We start from the raw sequence: 21,195 nt of genomic DNA, 5'->3' as shown, positions 1-21,195 counted from the left end.
TTGTTTATAATCGTATTTTCTGTGTTTTTCACAGCCTCTGGCTCCAGGCCTAACATGGACTTCCGTTTGCGAGACCAGTCTTGGATCTCGCAACTAAATGAGGTTTTTAAAGAAGATTTTAACACGCTCTTAGATAACAGTGGCAGGGATTTGAGGGAACAAACTAACAAACTGAAAGAACTGCTCAGACATAGGACCAGGATTTGGTGGAATAAGGCCTTTCTTGACAGATATTTAAGTAAGGGCCTTGTTCCAAGAGGTCTTAGAATCCAAGTGTTCCCATCTTTTCCCACAGATGAGGGAGTCTTTAAGGATAAATGGGAATCACTGGCCACCACATGTTCACGTGGGTTTATGGATCTTCTGATCCAATCAAATACAACTACCCTGGTGGGGATTGAAAAAGAAATCGAAGATTTACAGACCTCCCTCAAAAAAGATCTCTCTAGTGAAGCACTGGATCAACTTAACATTGATCTAGAGAAAGACTTCCAAAAATGGGAACAAGAGATTTGTTCGATTAAAACTAAAAAGTTCCAGAGAGATATTACCGATTTCCAACAGGGGAGGGTATACAAATGGCGACGAGGGAACCCACGGGTTGGGCCCCGCTCTAGATCGGGGTCCATGTCCTCTCAGACCTCGGATGAACAAACAGGAAATAGATGGACTGGAGAGTCAGCATTGAACAGGCCAGATCCCATATTCCCGAGAAGGAACAGAGAGAGACAGGCTGCTAAACGCAAGACCCCATCTCCTTATGAACGGGGAAAAAAGCCCAAAAATTTGGAGGTAATAAATCTATCTAAATATACCCTCTCTGACACACAATGCGATATTTTGAACAAAGGATTATCTTTTTCACCAAGCAACTCATTTGATTATTTTACAGCTTTGAAAGACCTTCATTTATTTTCACGGAAGTTGGTTCTGAGAAAACTACATAGTAGGGGAGATATGGACTTGGGTTTGAACACCACTCTGGAGAAGGAAACCTTATTGGCCCTTGAGGAATTATTACAAGAGCAAACCTCTCCGCAACAAGGTGGGTTCCCAACATCCATACTTCCTAGGTCAACAAGGTTCCCCCCCATGTCTCTTTGTCCGCAAGTGGAAATCTTCACTAAATTAGTGATGGAAGATTTCCAACAAATATCTATCAACAAACGATACGATAACCTTACAGCAAATCAAAGGTCGGCATTAAAAGAACTACAGTCTTACAAGGACGTGGTATATAAACCAGCAGACAAGGGGGGGAACATTGTTATTTGGCCGATGAACCTATATGAAAGAGAGGCTTTCCGCCAATTAAAAGATCGACAGACATACGAGAAACTTGCTTATAATCCTATTGACACTTTCTCTGGTGTACTGAGAAAAATTTTGGATAGAGCCTTGGAAAAGGGGATTATCCCAAAAAAAGTAGCTGATGGTCTTATGGTCCAGTACCCCAAAATCCCTACCCTTTACCTGTTACCAAAGGTGCACAAAAATCCATTGGAACCACCGGGGAGGCCTATCATCTCAGGGATTGGGGGCCTATGTGACCCAACTTGCAAATTCATTGATTTTTATTTAAAGCCCTTGGTTGAAATATTACCTTCGTATATAAAAGATACGACTGATATGCTCACGAGAATCGATGGGATTGCTCTGGAACAGGACATGTTACTAGTAACGGCTGACGTTGAGTCGCTATACACAAATATCAGACATCACGATGGGGTGAATGCGGCCCGCTTCTTCTTGGGGATGAGCAACTGGGACAGCCAGACACAAAATCTGATCATTGAACTATTAGAGTATATTCTTACTCATAATCTATTTGTGTTTAAAGATACCTTCTATGTGCAGAGGCAAGGCACTGCGATGGGCGCGGCATGCGCTCCGTCATATGCGAACCTGTTCCTCGGCTTCTGGGAGAGACAGGTTCTGCAGGGTGGCGGCGCCCATGCCGCTGACCATGTGCAGTGCTGGCTACGGTACATAGATGATGTATTCCTCATTTGGCAAGGTTCTGAAAAAGCCTTGACTGACTTTATGCAAGGGTTGAATGAGAATATGTTGAACATCAAACTAACATATATTTCTGATAAACACAAGATAGATTTCTTAGATGTGACTATTGAGACAGCTAGAGGGGGACTTCTACAGACAGATGTGTATAGGAAGGAGACATCAGTTAACTCCTTCCTACATGCCACTTCAGCGCACCCACATTCCACTACAATGGCTGTCCCAGTTGGTCAGTTCCTGAGAATGAAGCGGATCTGCTCCTCTGAGGAAAAATTCGAAAAACAAGCACAAGATCTGAAAGAAAGATTCCGAGCCAGGGGATACAGTCAAAGGAGTATCAAACAGGGGTACAATCGAGCCAAAAAAACAGAACGGAAGACTCTCTTACATCCGATCGGTATAAAAAAGAAAGATCAGACGGATAACAAAATTAGATTTATCTCCACTTTTAACAACCAGTGGCAAACAATGAGATCAATTTTAGAAAAACATTGGCCGATTTTGCATACAGAACCTGTTATCTCTAGGGCTCTACAAAGTAATCCCCAGATGACGGCCAGAAGAAATAGAAACCTGAGAGACATACTTGTTAAAAGTCATTACGTACCCTTACAACTCAACCCCTTTTCCTCAAGAGGCCCGATTCAAGGCTGCTACCCCTGTGGCAAGTGTGTGGCATGCGCCAACATAATAAGGACAAATTCCTTTACTTCTGTTAAAAACGGACGCCAATTCAATATCCTGCATTACATATCATGCAGCACGACCCATGTTGTGTACTACGCAACATGTGGCTGTTCTAAAGTATACATTGGCCTTACTTCCAGACAACTCAGGATTCGTGTTCGTGAGCATGTGAGGGATATCCAGGCTGCAGAACAAATCAGTGACGTGTCATTACTAAAGACGATACCTAAACATTTTAAACTACATCATAGATGCGATCCTAAAACGTTTCTGGTGCGAGGTATAGACACGGTTCATTGTGGTGTCAGAGGGGGTAATGCGATTAAAATCCTTGCACAAAAAGAGTGCAGATGGATTATTACCCTCGGTACTATGACCCCATCTGGTCTAAATGAATATTTGAGCTTTTCTCCCTTTTTATAGAATATACCCATTCACTGTAATCTTTTGCGTTTTTTAGGCGATTTTATGCGTTAATATATACCTGATCCACCTGGAAAATGTTACTAACCTTTTGTTCCCACCTCTAGATTTAGATCCGGTCGTAGTTCTTTCATGAGGACCTTCTCGTGTTTTGATGACCACGATCCATACTGGAACAATTTGAAACATGACTATTCAACTGATGAACAACAGTTACCTGAATATGAAATGAATAATATGTCCCAACATTATATTTTTACTATATTGTAAAGTAGGATGGCTGGGATGTTATTTATTTTTTGAAATTCCCCCCTTTCTGAGACCCTTGGTAAATTTTGGTGTATATATAATTTTATCTATAAATATTTTTGTGATCATATATTTTACACGGTTTAGCACTTTCTCACTGCACTTACCAGTATAATTTGTGTACTGTTCTATATATATTTTATCAGCACAAGTTACTAACAGATTTCCTATGGATTGATTTCATCTCTTTTTTGTGCATCTTTGCTTCATCACCTTTCATTTCCCTTCCCCCCCCCCCCCTCCCTTTACTTTTTCCTTCCTTCCTTTCACTTTTCCTTTCTTTCCCCCCCCCCCTTTTTTCTTTACCCACTTTTGATATTTTTATATCCGAGCATTAGTCTCGGTCTTATATTGTAATATTATATTATAAATATTTATTATATATATTCTTCACCATTTAATTTATTATTTGTTCTCCTTTTATGCAACAGCATACACATATTGAGTTTCTGTTAGTACTCTCTTCTTTTTAAAGTATATGTATATCATCCAATGATTGCCTTGATGTCTATAGTCAATCCCTTGATTGTGCCGCTTCAGGTTCATCTCGGGGGTCTTTTCTGGGGACGGGTGCCATCCATCTAAAGATAGATCTGCCTACTCATACACTGACCACATCTTTGGGGTTGCGCATGAGCAGGGATGCTGGACGCGCGACTCGGTCCCCTCTCCTCTATACGCCCCTCTGCGCTTGCGCGATCTCCATGGAGACGCGTCTTTGGAGGCGCGCACGCGCAGTTGGGGCGTGATGACTGGTGACCGAGTTCTCGTGGTCCATGCAATAATCCCGCGCATGCGCCGTGGACCTCTGATGTGGACTGACACCCGGAACTTCTCTTCTTTCTTCTGCGATTCGGGCCGTGGGACAATATAAAAGGGTGGACAGGATATAGTTTAGTTCAGACCCCCTGAGGAAGCTGATACAGCGAAACGCGCGTTGGGGTGGCCTTTCACTGTCTGTGGATCACGATCTTACTTTCTTTCAACTATGGGTGAGTGTATACTTCCTAGCTCTATTCGGTGATTCCGGAGTAGTAGCCATGCATATGGTGTATACTTTACACATTGAGTGCAGCTATTACTATAAGTCCTTGGACTTTTTAGATTGAATGGCACTTTGTTCCAGTAATAGGGATTTCCTCATATGGCACACTTACCTTTGACATAGACTTTATGTTGTCCTTTTTCCCTTTAATATCAGCAGTGCTGGATAAATTGTTAACGGTGCATTTGAGCAATATATACCTGCATGCTCTCGTGTCATTCATTGTTTATTATACAAATATACCCATGGTCGTATATACTCTCCAAATGTGACCCACAGGCATATCTCTTCTTTTTAGAAACCTCGCCATGTTTTTTATTAAAATCATTTATGTCAATTATATCTAATAAAATTGTATTTTGTACTTTATATATAGCTCATGACTCTTTTCTTTCTCATATATATGCTATGCTATCAGTGAGTTTGCTATTTCATGACACTGTGGGGGTACTGCATACCAATGTGGTTTGTACCCAACCAGCTACCTGTCCCTGTGAGACATTTGTTTATAATACTCTTGGAGAATGGTAGATAAAATCTGATTGGTTAATATGATAACTTAATTGAACTACTGTTATTCTGTGTCCTGTTTGTGACCACTACACAGCTTCCCCTTAAAGGGGATTTTCAACCCTAATACTTTATAACCTATGAATCCTGGGGGTCTGATCACTGGGACCCCACTGATCTCAAGAACAGGCAGGTTCCTATTCCATTTGCCATTTGCCTAAGGCCAGAGAGCTCATGCACACAGCAAAGGCATGCGCATGGACCCTGTAAGATGACACGTCGTTCTTAATGGTTTTTATTATGACTGTAGGCATTCTGTGTGCTGCCATATTCTGCCAACATGGGGACTGTATTCTTCCCTAGAACTAATGCTTCGGGGGGGGGGGGGGGGGTACCTATGTTATATGGCATGAGATGGAGCATGCCACAATGGAGGACATACATAGAGGCACTGTATGTCCCCATAGCAGACTATGAGCACAATATTGTGGATCCGTACAATACATATTTGTAATCCGGCACTATGAAGGAGCTCTGAGAGTATCCCTTAGGGTAAGCCCACACGGAGCGGCCCTGACACGGTTGCGACGCAGCTAACAACCGCGCCGGCACCATGTTCGGTGCGGCTGTCAATTAATACACCCTTTATGGCCGCACGATTAAATTACAACAACTTACCCCTGATTCATTCTCTATGGCAGCGACGGAAAAAGCCGAACACTGCACTCAGCTATCTCCGGCTCTCCCATAGAGAATGAATGGAGCGGCAGTGCGCATGTAAGGCCTGATTCACATGAGTGCTGCGCATCTCGGATGTGAAAAACTGCAGTTTTTCACGTCCTAGGTGCATCCGTGCTCAGCGCTGCGGGACGCGATGTCACGCATCCACCATAGTTGAGAGTCTATGGAGGAACGTGTGAAGCGTGAAAAGATAGGACATGTCCTATTTTCACACGGTCCGTGAACAAAACAGCTGTGTGAACAGCCACACTAAATTACATAGGTCCGTGGGACGGCCGCTGTTTCAACGGCCGTCCCACGGACGTTTAACACATTCGTGTGAAGCAGGCCTAACCGGAATACCTCTTAACGAGGTATTTGACAGCCGCTCCTATATAGTGCCAGTGTGGTTGTTGGCCGCATTGCGACCGTGTCAGGGCCAGTCCGCATGGCCGTACCCTTAGGGTATGTGTACACGAGAACGACCATTACGTCTGTAATTACGGAGCTATTTTCAGGAGAAAACAGCTCCGTAATTTCAGACGTAATTGCTTGTACTCGCATTTTGCGAGGCGTCATTGACGGCCGTAATTTGGAGCTGTTCTTCATTGGATTCAATGAAAAACGGCTCAAATTACGTCCAAAGAAGTGTCCTGCACTTCTTGGACGAGGTTGTTATTTTACGCGCCGTCTTTTGACAGCAACGCGTAAAATGACAGGTCGTCGGCACAGTACGTCGGCAAATGCTTTCAAATGAATGGGCAGATGTTTGCCGACATATTGGAGCCGTATTTTCAGGCGTAAATCGAGGCATAATACGCCTCATTTACGCCTGAAAATAGGTCGTGTGAACCCAACCTTAGATGTCTGTTCTATCGGATAAAAGTCCATTAAGATATTTTATACTGTACAGCCTTAGGCAAGTTGAATATTACAGTTTTACTTGGGGTCTTCTCCAGTTTCCTAAATTGACCAGCTCTTCAGAATGACTTTAGTACAAGATCATGTGCCTGTTTTTTGAAAACACCCTGAGCTAATATTTGTTGTGAGGAGCGATGTGCGTGGATTGCAGTTGCACTGGTTGTGGTTGGCATTGAGACCTGCGGATCTCATTAGTGCAAATGACAATTTATAGTCAGCTCCACAATACTGTAAATCCAAATGCAGAGGCGTAGCTAGGTTCTCCAGCACCCGGGGCAAAGATTCCGTTTGGCGCCCCCCCCCCCCCCCGCCAACCTCTTTCCCGACATCTCCTTCCCCCTCACTGTTTGTTTTCTCTACCAATCAATGACGTGTCATTTCTTTTCCACATTTCTTTTTATGTAACTCGAGCATAAAAACATTTGTACATTTTACAAGCAACATAGTTCTATATACAGCGCCAGAACAAAGCTCAGTACATATATACAACACCAGCACAAATACAGCTCAATTCAGTGCAACCCCTGCCGTATAGGTATGTACGGCGTAAAACTACAGCTCCCAACATGGCCCGAACAATGGTGAGGATATGCTGGGAGATGCTGTTTCACTGGTGACGTCTCAGATTCTAGTTCTTTTTCTCCATCCGGTCCAGACCTCTATGATGACTTCTCCCGGTCACAGACCATTTCTGCAGTTTGCGGCTCAGATGTCTTCAGCTTCTCACTTTTCCAACATTTCTACACCTATAAATAAAGATAAAGTTCTCCTTATACCACACACTACACCCCTAAATATAATAGCGCCATACACTGCACCTCTAATTATAATAACAACACCATACACCGTGTCCCACACACACTGTGCCCCCTGTAGATAGTGCCTGCCATAGAGCCCCCTGTAGATAGTGCCCCCATATAGCCCACCCCAGTATACAGTGTACCACAAATAGCTTCCCCTATAGTGCTCCACAGATAGCCCACCCCTGTATATAGCCCCCTGTAGATATAGCCCACCCCTGTATATAGTGGTTCATAGATAGCCCACTTCTGCATATAGCCCCCCTGTAGATATAGCCCACCCCTGTATATGGTGCTCCATAGATAGCCCAACCCAGTATATAGCCCCCCTGTAGATAAAGCCACACACTTTTTCATTACAATAAAATAAACTATTTAAACTCACCTTAATCCCGCTCCCACGGCCGGCCGGCAGCAATGGAGACCTGCTCTCTTCTGCGCAGGTCTCCTGGGGGTTGAACGAAGAGTCTATGAAAGGCGCTGATTGGCTGGGCAGAGTGACTTTCCCTGTCAGTCAGCGCCTTTTAGCCATGGAAACGCGACACTGCTTCATTCATACAAAAGAGCTGAATGGCCGGGCACGGAACGTACCCGGCCAGTCATTGCTTCTAATTGTACCTGTGTCCTGTAGACACAGGTACAATTATAGTGCAGGAGGTGGCGGCGCTGGCGCCCCCTCTAAGTTGCGCCCGGGCACATGCCCCGCCTGCCCCCCCAGCTACGCCCCTGACCAAATGTAATCACATAATATGGGGCAGCATGGTGGCTCAGTGATTAGCACTATTGCATTGCAGCACTGGGGTCCTGGGTTCAAATCCAACCAAGGACACCATCTGCATGGAGTTTGTAGGTTCTCCCCATGTTTGCGTGGGTTTCCTCCGGGTACTCCTGTTTCCTCCCACACCCCAAAAACATACCAATAGGGAATTTAGATTGTGAGCCCCAATGGGGACAGTAAAAAAGAGGACCTCTGTACAGCGCTGCATAATATGTTGGCGTTATATAAATAAATGAAAGTAATTTTTTTTAGTGGACAATCCCTCTTTGTTGGAAATGTCTCCCAACGATAAGATGATCACAGAGTGTCCCACTGCTGAGACCTCCAGCGATCAGTGGCAATCTTTGTCAAGTGATCAATTTCGCTGCAGTGCCACCTCAGGGCAAAAAGAAGCATTACATAGTTCCATTGTAATCAACGGGCTGTCTGTTTACTGCACGGACGTCTGGGTTCTCCTTAGCAAGAGACACTCTTTGTAGCTTCTCTCTGCACTGGCTAATTGAAGGAGGTCCTGAACGGGGTCCCTTTTATAAACTCAAATGGTACCAACTAAGATGGTATTTTAATAGGACTTTCTAAACCAGACAACCCGCTTAAAGAGGACCTGTCATTAGTTTTGTCATGCCCAATCTCCTTGCTAATCTAATAGGCGCTATCACACGGATAATGCTAGTGAAAATTGTGTCCCAAAAAGTTTATTATTTTAAAAGTTATGAGCTTTTTTCCTAAATATGCAAATGAGGCTAAACTAGACAAGTGGGCGTCAACACCAGCGATTCTCCTGAGGTGGAGCCTCCTCACAGCCTCTGACCCCGTCCTATCAGAATGAAGCTGCTTCACACAGTGTGAGAGACTGAGGCTGGAGGGAAGTGGGATCACTTCAAATAGCCATATCTCCGGCTCTTCTAATCTTTCATACGGCACCAAGATCGCAGTTCTAGTTGTGAAACAACCAGAGACATCACCAGTTGAAAACACAATCAGGAATGGAAGCTGTATACTATAAGATCATACGGCGTTTATGGGCTGGGAAGAGGAGAACTGTATGGCAGAAGTGGACAGTGTCAGACAGAAAACTTTACAAGGCCCAGAGTGAAAAGAGTTACCTCCCATTTGGCAAGTATAGCCAAATTATCATATTTAGAAAAATGCTCATAACTTTGCAAATAATACAAGTTTTTGAAAAAAAATTCACACTGTAGTTATCAGCTTCATAGCGCTTATTAGATTAGTTAGGATATAGGGAATTAATAAACTAGTGACAGATCCTCTTTAAGGCCTCATTTACACGAGCGTGTGCGTTTTGCGCGCGCAAAAAACGCTGCGTTTTGCGCGCGCAAAAGGCACTTGGCAGCTCCGTGTGTCATCCGTGTATGATGCGCGGCTGCGTGATTTTCGCGCAGCCGCCATCATAGAGATGAGGCTAGTCGACGTCCGTCACTGTCCAAGGTGCTGAAAGAGCTAACTGATCGGCAGTAACTCTTTCAGCACCCTCGACAGTGAATGCCGAACACAATATACACCAACCTGTGAATAAAAAAAGACTTTCATACTTACCAAGAACTTCCTGCTTCCCCCAGTCCGGGCTCCCGGCCGTTGCCTTGGTGACGCGTCCCTCTCTTGACGTCGCGTACCCGAACATTTTTTTCCGGTTTCGGTCAAAACGAGTTTGGCCGAACCCGGTGAAGTTCGGTGCGCTCATCTCGAATTTGACACTCCGTTTGGATGTTTGTAAACAGAAAAGCACGTGGTGCTTTTCTGTTTACATTCAGGAGTTTGACAGCTCTTGCGCGAATCACGCAGTTCGCACGGAAGTGCTTCCGTGCGGCATGCGTGGTTTTCACGCACCCATTGACTTCAATGGGTGCGTGAGTGCGCGAAAAACGCACGATTATAGAACATGTCGTGAGTTTTTTTCTGCGCACACGCGCTGAGCGCAATTCACGCATCGTCTAAACTGCCCCATTGACTAATATAGGTGCGTACGACATGCGTGCAAAGCACGCGCGTATAATACGTTCGTGTAAATGAGGCCTAAGTCAGCTTGTTCCTGCAATGACTACATGGTCCTTGTGTTTGGTATTTCAAACTAAAAGGGATGAAGCACAAAAGACTATGCTGTTATCAAGAGTAAATACATTACACAAGCACAGGTGGGGCTGCGGTCCGCCCAGTATTCAGAATGTAGATATTTCAAAATAACCGCAGGATAGCATTTCTTTACAGTGAGTCTATGGTTATAAAAGACTGTGACATACAAACAGTATCGTCACTTATATATATTTTTAAGTAGTGCTAAAACGGCATGAAGCTCTGGACAATCAGTTGGAGAAAACCAAGATAAACAAGCAAAGATACAGAACCGTATCATAATGAAAGTGGAAACAAAATGGGGGGGGGGGGGGGTACCTGAAGGTTTACTTACAACCGGCTGTTCCTCCTGCCCCCCTCCTGCAGTGTGTGTAAATTTCCACCTGCACTGCCCCTTTAAGGTCTTATAAGATATCATTATATCTATGAATAATGCGTTTTGACCCGAAAATATTATTGTTAGCGACGGTTATGTTTTGCTCCATCTATCTGAGTATTTACAATATTTCTTGGACACTAGTGGTAAACGCTACGATCATAAAAAGTGGAGGCAGTGCAAGCGTATGATATATTTTCAACCAACTTTTCAAGCTATTTGTTTTGTAAGAGAAAACGTTTACGCATACTCTATTTCCGTGAGTGCCCCCAATAACAAAAAAATATAGGAACATCCGAAGTCAAATAATTTCTGTATTGACTCTAAGGGCAGATTTACATGACTGTGCTGTACGTCCGTGTGACCCGCGTGGTTTTCACGCGGGTCGCACGGACCTATGCAAGTCTATGGGGCAGTGCAGACTGTCCGTGAGTTTTGCGCAGCGTGAGTCCGCTGCGTAAAACTCGCGACATGTTCTATATTTTGGTGTTTTTCGCGCATCACGCACCCATTGAAGTCAATGGGTGCGTGAAAATCACGCGCGCCACACGGAAGCACTTCCGTGGGACGCGCGTTATTCGCACAACATCGAAACGGAGTGTCATAATGATGGCGGCTGCGCGAAAAGCACGCAGCCGCGCATCCATATGAACATGACACACGGAGCGGTCACGCACCTGCCACGCAGCGTTTTTTGCGCGCGCAAAACGCACATGTTCGTGTAAATCTTCCCTAAGGATGTCCATATGTGTAGTGATAGTGTGCCATGCAGACAAGGACAATGCAGCGAAACCCGCACATGGCTACAATGCAAATTACCACGATATTGCAATGCATTTTTTTACTGCATCGCGGAATCCACATTAGGCTGGGTTCACACGAGCACATTAACGTCCGTAATTGACGGACGTATTTCGGCCGGAAGTCCCGGACCGAACTCAGTGCAGGGAGCCGGGCTCCTAGCATCATAGTTATGTACGACGCTAGAAGTCCCTGCCTCTCTGCGGGACAACTGTTCCTTACTGTAATCATGTTTTCAGTACAGGACAGTAGTTCCACGGAGAGGCAGGGACTCCTAGCATCGTACATAACTATGATGCTAGGAGCCCGGCTCCCTGCACTGAGTTCGGTCCGGGACTTGCGGCCGAAATACGTCCGTCCATTACGGACGTTAATGTGCTCGTGTGAACCCAGCCTAAAGCAGACTTTTTCCACTGCAGATTTTGTAGAAAATCCACAACAAATCCGTATGTGTTACATGCGTATTTTGACGCATGTTTTGGTGAGAATTTCACCCTATGCATTGCAAAGGGTGATATCCACAATGAGAATCGGCAACAGAATTGACATACCGATTAGAAAATCCGCAGCCGGCCTGCCATTCTGCACAGATGGTTTCCGCTACATGCGGATGGGGTTTGACAATCCCATCCAAATGTATTATACTGTAAATTGATGCAGATTTTCAGTGCAGAATCTCCATGGCACTTAGTGGAGTGCACCTCCAGAATCACGGCGGGTAAGTGGAGGGTCTTCACTGGTGCATTGCAGTTGGATTAGGCCACGGTTGATGCATTAATCAAGGCTTCCTGTGTTCTCCACAACTATGCGTGGGAGTAAGACAGACCTGATATGGATTTGGAGACACACGTAGCTTTTTGCCACTCCCATGTCAACGGGAGCACCGCTAGGCCGTCCAATCGTAGTGTACAGGTGAGAAATACCTACGTGGACTTCTAGGTGCCTGCATTGTCAACATGTGTTCCTCCATTACGAACAGCCTGTCCCACACGGATGGAGCTCCTAGCAAGTGTGAGATGATTACCACCATTTGGAAGTCTTCTTCTTGCAGTGTCTTACAGAAGACCTTGTATATGAGTTTATGACTGCTGCAGCCAATCAGAGGTCACGTGTTGTATGAAATACGATTCAACACCACTGTGTCCTGCTGAGCCGTCTGATTGGCTGCAGCGGTTACATCTACGTGCATGTAAACAACCACCGGGAGTGCCGCCGCATCATCGCTTGATCGACGGGGGCAAGGATAGGCAAGTGTTGTTTTTTTGGTTTATATATTTCATTTCCAGTCCCTATAAAAAAACAGTCGCATCTTGGAGAACTCCTTTATGCTGATGGAGTATCGAATTTTTTTTTTTAGACCCATTAACGTAAATCAAAAAATGTTTATATAAAAAGAGACACAAAACACAAGAGTTGGAAACTAAGAAATGTATTAAGTACAAAAATAGAAGAATAAATACTTATTATAGGAGCCCTTCTCTTCCCCCAATCCCTCTCCCTAAAACTACCCAACTTTCCCTTACACCCGCCCACCCTCTAAATATAAAAACTATATACAGAAACTCCACTTCCTCCCAGACCTTAAAAAAAACCTAACTAAAATAAAAATCAATCGTTGGGGAAAAGTGGGGGGGTAAAGTCCTGGGAGTCAGAGGTGGAACAGTCTGGAGGTTGCTGACTGGGCCCGCTAATATGTAGAGGTTGGGTGGATAAATGAAAAACTGGACCAGCAGTGGGAAGTTGGGGAGGGGCTGGCAAATTAATGGGGCCTGATTGGAAGGATGTGGACACGACCCCGGGCCTGGGGACTGAAGGAGGAGGAGCATCCCGCAGGCCAGTGACTGATCGGAGATGGTTTATCAAATCCCCAAGTTCCGGCAAGGGGTTTGCGGAGTTGAAGACGTTCGCCGCGGCATAGACGTATGATATAAAGTTATCTCGGATGTCTCGACGCATCTGGCGACAGCGATATGCAATCCCATATCCGAAGAAGTCGCAGTCATCATCAACGTCGACCCTCCGCATGAGGGACAAGGCTTCACTTTCAACTTCTAACCGCCTGTCCATTGCCTGGAGGTTTCTCCGACTCCACATACGAGTTGTACCTGTGCGGGTTGGAAAGGCGGGACGCGCTGTTGTGGTGGTCACATATGCTGCGGCCGTTGTTTCATCTAGTGGTGGTGTGGCCACACTCGACGGTCCTGCCTGGTCTTCAGGTTCATCCTCTGGTTCCTCTTTGACCTCCATGGATAACGTGGGAGTGTGCTTACTCTCCCACTGCTCCTCTTGTTCAGCCTGATCATCTGCCAGGCTTTCTCGATCACGATAATTGCCTTCAGATCTGTAGAAAAAAATATATATAAGTTACTATAAAGTACAAAATAAAAAAATAAAAAACTGATTAAAGCACATCCAAAGCATTCTATACTTACGAGCGGAGGCTCCTGTTGGGCAGAAGGAACAGCAGCTCATCGTAAAATGGACATTTTGGATGCCGTGAGGGAGAGGACCCATTCCTTTCAATTTCACGGAGGTGCTTGAAAAAACGGTCCCGTACAGTCTTCCACCTCGTTTTGACGTCCTTTTCTGGAATAAAAACCAAAACGATGTGAAGTCTGTATCATGTTTTTTGTATCAGTGTGGCACCATGACACCAGTTGTTGGGACAACGCTACTGGTTGAATATAGGTTTGAATTATCTTTTGCATGCCTATGAGGAGCAAAAACAACCGTCCCATATAAACACAGTACATAAGTATAGGCCTGTTTTTGCATTGCCCTCCACAGCCGTTTAAAGCAGCAGTGTCATAGTTTGACATACGGCAATGATGGATTCCTGCACGGAAAAAAAAAAAATACATAAGGAAACATTGTTTGTACAGCGGAATACTCACCAATAATCCCCTGCTTGTACTGTGTAAACCCGCCCCACACCGGGTACAGTGCCTTGCAGACTTGGTTCCATGCTTGACGCCGCAGTTGACGGTCAGTGTATTCTGAACAGCTTTTATTCCAGAGAGCTGGGCGGACCCCCACCTAAAAAATACAAGAATTTATTTTCTTTAAAGCATGCCTAACCTTTCAGAATAAGCTTTCATATATGTGTACATGAGGAGTTACACTATTTCTGGCCATTATATGACTTGTATTCTGCATTATTTAGCAGTTTTCCCCTCTGCAAGCTCTCTCCCCAATTCTCAGTTTTCTCTGAGCTAGTGGTTGGAGCCTGACCGCTATCATGTCTGCCATACATAGGGCAGAACACCCTCAAAAGCAGCAACATGGAGGAGATTACTCAGCAGTAATGAGCAGTGTAGCTGTGAATTCAGCACTGGGGTGACATAACACTTACTAGAAGCTGCAGCAGCATCTGTGACGCTCTGCCTCTAGTAAGCGATATTACAAAATGTACTACTGATTTACACAAAGTTTGTTGAAAAGTTAGTGACTATTTAATTTTTTTATTTTTTCTAGCCATTACATTTCTTAACAGACATTCAAGAAATAATCTATGCTTTTTCGTATACATGTGTATATGAGCTGTCACAATAATGCATGCACTTCTGGAAAACATCTACATGCAGCAAAATAAAAACCTTACTAAACACATCTGCTACTTAAACAATTGGTACATTGGCGTGCATGCGATGCAGGGCCAGGACAAATTATTTTGGTGCCCTAAGCAGATAAAGAACCTCCTGCCCCCCATAAAAATCTATTTAAAATGGTAGTAATTAGGTCATTGGTAGTGAAGTTGTTAATGGGAACAACCCTGGTGGTCTATCGAAGTGAATGGGTAAGACTTTGTTCACACTTGCGTCGTGGTTTCCATTTATAATGGAAGCTACGGCACATTGCCGGATCTATCGACCAATGGATATTACAATGGGGTCTGTCAGGTTCCATGTGGTTTCCGCCATGTAGCACTATTCTTCCTGTCAAATCTGCCAGGACGGCCTGTGTTAACAAAGTAGTCAAGTACCTGGTGGGTGTCCGGTGTTTTACTCACCTCCTCATGCTCCAGCGCTGTTTGGTGCACCAATCACTGGTCCACAACTAGGCAAGGCAGTGCGGAGAGTGCGGGGATCCTGCTATACGGACGGCCAGGGACAGGCGTACAATCAATAACATATATGTACAGTCAGGGGCAGGCTACACTTGCAACAAGCACACGTATATACAGCATATATATCATATACAGTATGTGCACACACACACACACACACACACACCTGTATATCAAATACACACACACATACACACACAAACATATACCCCCATATAGACTTACACACCATACTTGTCCACTTTTGGGTGGTGACATTCTGAGAAGTGATCTGATGCACAGAATTTTTTAATATATTCTTGCCCCCCCAAACACTGCCAACCTACTGTGTTTCAAGTAGTGCATATAACTCCTTTATCACACCCCAAAAATTAATACAGACCCAAGAATACAGATCCCAGCCCGCAAAACAAGTTCAGACCCCAAAATAAACAGACTCCCTGAGCCCTCAAAAAATACAGACTCCAAAATTAATACAGACCCAAGATCACACCCCAGAATACAGACCTCAGACCAGACCCCAAAATAAATACAGACCTCAGACCAGACCCCAAAATAAATACAAACCCCAAACATTGAAATAAAGACCCCAAAATAAACACAGATTGCAGATAATTAATAAATACAGACATCAGACCAGACACCAGAATAAATAGACCCCAAAATACGGACCTCATACCAGACCCCAGAAAAAATACAGACCCCGAAATACAGGCCCCAGACCAGATCCTGAAATACAGACCTCAGACAAGACCCCAAAATAGACATCAGACAACACCCCAGAAAAAATACACACCCTGAAATAGACCTCAGACCAGACCCCAGACAAGACCCTCGAAATAGACACCAGACCAAACCCCAAATTAATACGGACCCCAAAATAAATACAGACGCCAGACCTTGAAATACAGACTCCAGCATTAACACAGACCACAGGCCAGACCCCAGAATAAATAGACCCCAGTATACAGATCACAGACCCCAACATAATTAGACCTCTAACCAGAAACCCTAAATAAATACACAACTCAGACTAGAACCCAGAATAAATACAGACCCCAGACATCGAAAGACCCCAGAATAAACACAGACCAGACAGAGACCGGACCCTATTATTTAGATCCCAGACCAGATTTCAAATTAATAAGGACCCCAAAACACAGACCAAACTTCAGAAACCAGATCCCAGAATAAATGCAGATACGAGACCCCAAAGTACAGACCTCAGACCAGACCCCAAAATACAGGCCTCAGACCACACCCCAGAAAAAAAAAATACAGAAACCGGAATACAGACCTGAGACCAGAATCCAAAATACGGACCCTAAAGTACAGACCGCAGTCCAGACCCCAGAGTAAACACAGACACCAGACTAAAACCACACGATGCATATTTTGTTCGGCAAATTCGCTGCATAATACAGTATAAGCATAGTCAATGATATTCCAGGAAATCTCATGTACACACTGCGGTATTTTTCAGGATGGAAATTGACCTGCGGTGCGTTTTTTTAGAATCCGCAGAATGTCAACTTATCTTGCGTAGAATAAATACAGACCTCAGAATAAATACAGACACCAGACCTTGAAATACAGACTTCAGCATTAACAGACCAGACCCCAAAATAAATACAGACCCCCAAATCAATTAGACCTAAGACCAGACCCCCAAAATAAACAGTCCCCAGACCTGTTAACCCCTTAGTGACCACCAATACGCCTTTTCACGTTGGTCACTAAGGGGCCTTAGGCTAGGCCGTCGCCTTTTCATGGTGGCCCAGTCTAAGTCCTGCACGGTTGTCCCGTGCAGGCTGGGGCCGGGGCTCTTCTGTCTGATGACAGCCGAACTCCTGCTCCAACACCCGCGATCAAAGTTTACTTAGATCGCGGCCGTTTAACCTGTTAAATGCCGCCGTCAATAGCGACCGCAACATTTAACTTGTTTAGAGGGAGTGAGCTCCCCCTGTCACCCATCGGCGGCCCGCAAATGCAATCGCGGGTCTCCGATGGGGTGTCATGGCAGCCGGGGGCTTGATAAAAGCCCCCAGGTCTGCCCTGGACATATGCCTGTTAGGACGCGCCGGAGGCACGTCCTAATAGATTGGCTGTCAGATTTACACTGACAGGCAAAGATCGCACAGTAAAGTCCCCTAGTGGGACTAACAAAATAAGTAATAAATGTGAAATAAAGAATAATAATAAAAATTACAGTAAAAAAAATAAATAAAACCATTTTTTTCCATAAAAAGTGGTTTTATTTAGTAAAAGTGTAAAAAATAAATAAAAGTACACATATGTGGTATCGCCGCGACCGTAATGACTCTATTAATAAAATTAATATGTAATTTAAACAGCAAGGTGAACACCGTAAAAAAAAAACGCAAAAAACAATGCCGAAATTGCAATTTTTTCCCATTGCCCCCCAAAAATGAATCAATAAGTCCCATGCACCCCAAAACAGTACCATTCAAAACTACGTCTCGTCCCGCAAAAAACAAGCCCACAAAATCACTACATTGATGGAAAAATAAAAAAATTACGGCTCTTGGAAAGCGACGATGCAAAAACAAATAATTTTAGTTTAAAAGTGTTTTTATTGTGCAAAAGTCGTAAAACATAAAAAAAACCTCTACAAATGTGGTATTGCCGTAATCGTACCGACCCATAAAATAAAGGTAACATGTTATTTACGCCGCACAGTGAACGGCGTCAATTTAAAAACGCATAGAACAATGGTCGAATTTCAGGTTGTTTTTTTTTATAATCCCCCCCAAAAAAGTTAATAAAAAAATTATATGTACCCTAAAATGGTGCTATTAAAAAGTACACGAGAGGGATTTAGGACACATTCACAGGATATGTCATAAATGTCAGATAGATGCGGGTCCCACCTCTATCTCCAGAACGCCATTCTGTGTTGCGGCTGAATTAGGTAAATTCCGACCATGAAAAACGTTATATGGTCGTGAGTTATGTAAACAGCGTAACTCGCTGAGTTACGCGGTTTCCGTAACTGCCATTCACTACTATTGGAGTTACGGAAACAGCGTAGCTCAGCGAGTTACGCTGTTTACGTAACTCACGACCATATAACGTCTTTGATGGTCGGAAAACACTTCATGCAGCCGCAACATACAGCGGCTGTACGGGTTTAGGGGCCCCGTTCTGGAGATAGATGTGGGACCCGCATCTATCTGATATGTCATAAATGTCCTTCATGGGAAAACCCCTTTAAGGTCCTGTTCAGACGAGCGCGGTTCATGTCCGAGTGTATTACAGACAGCACACGGACTAAAGTCGGACACATTAAAGTCAATGGGCTCATTCACACGTCCGATTTTCCGCGCGCAGAAAATCGCAGCATGAACTACTTAAATCCGATTCTCGCACTAGACTCGCCCATTCAGGTCAATGCGTCTGTGAAAAAAAAAAATGTAAAAAAAAATTAAAAAAATATCAGATAGCACACGGACGCCATCACAGCGTGGTCGGTCTTTCATGGCTGGGCTGCATGGAGACGCTGAAATGAAAACAGGAAGTTTTATTTGTCTGACGTAAAAAAAAATGACGATCACTAACGCTACACGGACGTTAAAACCACACGGAACGCGCTCGGACACAATCCTGATTCAACTGGGATGTAAAATCGTTTCTCCCTGATGAAACACTGAGGAGTTTAACCACGCTGGTCTGAACACAGCCTAAACCCACCCCCAACATGTCCAGGAATGCCTACAAAAACCCGAAGAATGCCCACTTTTATGCTAATGCACATAAGCCCCACCCACCATGCGACCATTTTTTGCTGGATGCTTATGAGGCACGTGGCACCCTAGGCGGTCGCCATGACGTCTGCCCCTTATCCGCTGTCACGTGTGACGTATGCACATCAAGTAAACATCCACATGCTGCAAAATAAAAATCCTCCTAAACACATCTGCTGCAACAATGACATTTCTGACAGGATTTTGATCATTTACCTCATAGATCAGGGCTCCAACATCCATATCCATCCTCCTATAGGCCATATCTGCTGAGGGGATGCTTCCTCACTCTTTCAGTGCAAACAGAAATGTCTCCTCTTCCTGTTCCTCCCCCCCGTTTGTGTTTCCACTTCCAGGCCTCTGATCTGCACACAGGAATCCATGATGTAATCCTCGTGCTTTCAGCAAGCCGGCGGATTAGGTGCGGATTTCAGAGGCTGGAGTGAAGTCAGTGCAGGGACTCTGCTCAAATAAATGACATGCTATTGTGTGACTTCAATGGAGGGCGGATTGTCAGCGTACTTTATGCGTATTTCAGCGCCGAATCTGTGTGAAATTCCTAACGTCTGAACAGGGCATTGTTAGGATCTATTCACACGGTGCAGTCAAATTGCGGTGTATTGTTGCAATCAGCGCATAATCCTCAGCGTTTTGCTACGATTTTGCAATAATTGCAGCAATAAACGTTTTACCGCGAATGGCTGCGGTTTTGAGATAATTGGAGGTGCGCTATTTACAGATAAAACATGGTTAAGAAAATGTGTTTTACCTGTATATACTAAACGGCCAAATACCGTATCGCAAAATCGCGGCAAAATGCATGAGCGTGAACGTACGAGTTTTGCGGAAATTAGGCTCTGGAGATGATAGAGTTAAAAATTCCACACCCTGCAGATAGGTACAGCGGATTAGGATGAGGACACTTTCTGGCTGCCTGCGGTCGAAAGCACGCCCACGTGCGGTCGGCAAGATTTTTCGAATAGCTTGTTAATTCGCTGCGCGATATTGCCGATACAGCGTTTTTTTCCCACAAAAACGCATGTCCGTTAAAATGATTTTAAGGGGTAAATCTGCAGTACTACCGGAAAAATTGTGCGCCCAATTAACAAGCTATTTGAAAATCCCTCCCACTGCGACACTTGTCCCCACTCTTGGGTTACTTGAATTTTATTTTAACTCTTTCCTTTCCACAGCTTAAAGCTTTTATCTGTTGTATACATCATAAATGTCTAATAGATGCGGGTCCCAGCTCTGGGACCCGCAACTATATAGAAAACGGGGGTCTCCAAACCCCTGTCCAGCCAGGTGGCTACCTCACCTGGCAGGACAGGGGTCGGGTGACCCCCATTCTTGATATAGGTGCGGGTCCCAGGGGTGGTTACCCACATCTATTAGACATTTAGAATATATCCTGTGGATATGCCATAAATATCAGAGATGGGAATAACCCTTTAAGCAATTGTCTGCTGTTTTTCTAAAAAGTACATCCGTTTGGTGCATTATGTCACGCTAACGTTTTTTTGGGTGGGCTTTTCTGGATCAGCTGCCGTGTATAAGGGTCTATGCACACGTTGCGGTCATATTGCTGTGATATGATCTCGACATGTAGACGCTCACTGTGCATTTACTGTGTTCAGATAATACCATGTCCTATAAATTAGGTGTTAAAGGGTTAATCCCATTTTATAACATGATGGCATATTGCTAGGATGCGCCATCACTATGATCGGTGGGGGTCCATCCTCACCCATAGAGCTTTTTTAGCGCTATGTCCCTTTCTAACATTTCCATGTACAGTGGCGCCCCCGGCCACCTGGCTGTGCAGGGAACTACAGCCTGCCCCATTCAAATGACAATAATAAAGTTTTAATGTCACACTTTTTTT

At 44.4% G+C, this 21,195-nt stretch overlaps 1 protein-coding gene across 1 annotated transcript; it reads right to left on the bottom strand.

Annotated features, from left to right (window-relative positions):
- Positions 1 to 13,010: 13,010 nt before the first annotated feature.
- On the bottom strand, positions 13,011 to 19,785 carry LOC142658855 (uncharacterized). The gene is made up of 4 exons (XM_075834468.1): positions 19,527 to 19,785; positions 14,375 to 14,516; positions 13,913 to 14,066; positions 13,011 to 13,821 (listed from the first exon to the last, which is right to left on the bottom strand). The coding sequence occupies exons 1-4, from the start codon at positions 19,572 to 19,574 to the stop codon at positions 13,089 to 13,091; spliced, it is 1,077 nt and encodes a 358-aa protein (XP_075690583.1). The 5' UTR covers positions 19,575 to 19,785; the 3' UTR covers positions 13,011 to 13,088.
- Positions 19,786 to 21,195: the final 1,410 nt, after the last annotated feature.

The sequence above is a fragment of the Rhinoderma darwinii genome, chromosome 8 (genome assembly GCF_050947455.1).
Source record: "Rhinoderma darwinii isolate aRhiDar2 chromosome 8, aRhiDar2.hap1, whole genome shotgun sequence".
Taxonomy (NCBI): Eukaryota; Metazoa; Chordata; class Amphibia; order Anura; family Rhinodermatidae; genus Rhinoderma; species Rhinoderma darwinii.
This window is presented reverse-complemented; position numbering and strand designations above follow the sequence as displayed.

Excerpts from the sequence above, each read along its gene's own strand:
- LOC142658855 (XM_075834468.1), bottom strand. The coding sequence starts at position 19,574 with ATGGCCTATAGGAGGATGGATATGGATGTTGGAGCCCTGATCTATGAG. Across the intron at positions 14,067-14,374 it reads GTACAAGCAGGGGATTATTG|AAAAGGACGTCAAAACGAGG; the intron begins GTGAGTATTCCG and ends TTTTTATTCCAG. Across the intron at positions 13,822-13,912 it reads CCCAACAGGAGCCTCCGCTC|ATCTGAAGGCAATTATCGTG; the intron begins GTAAGTATAGAA and ends TTTTTTCTACAG.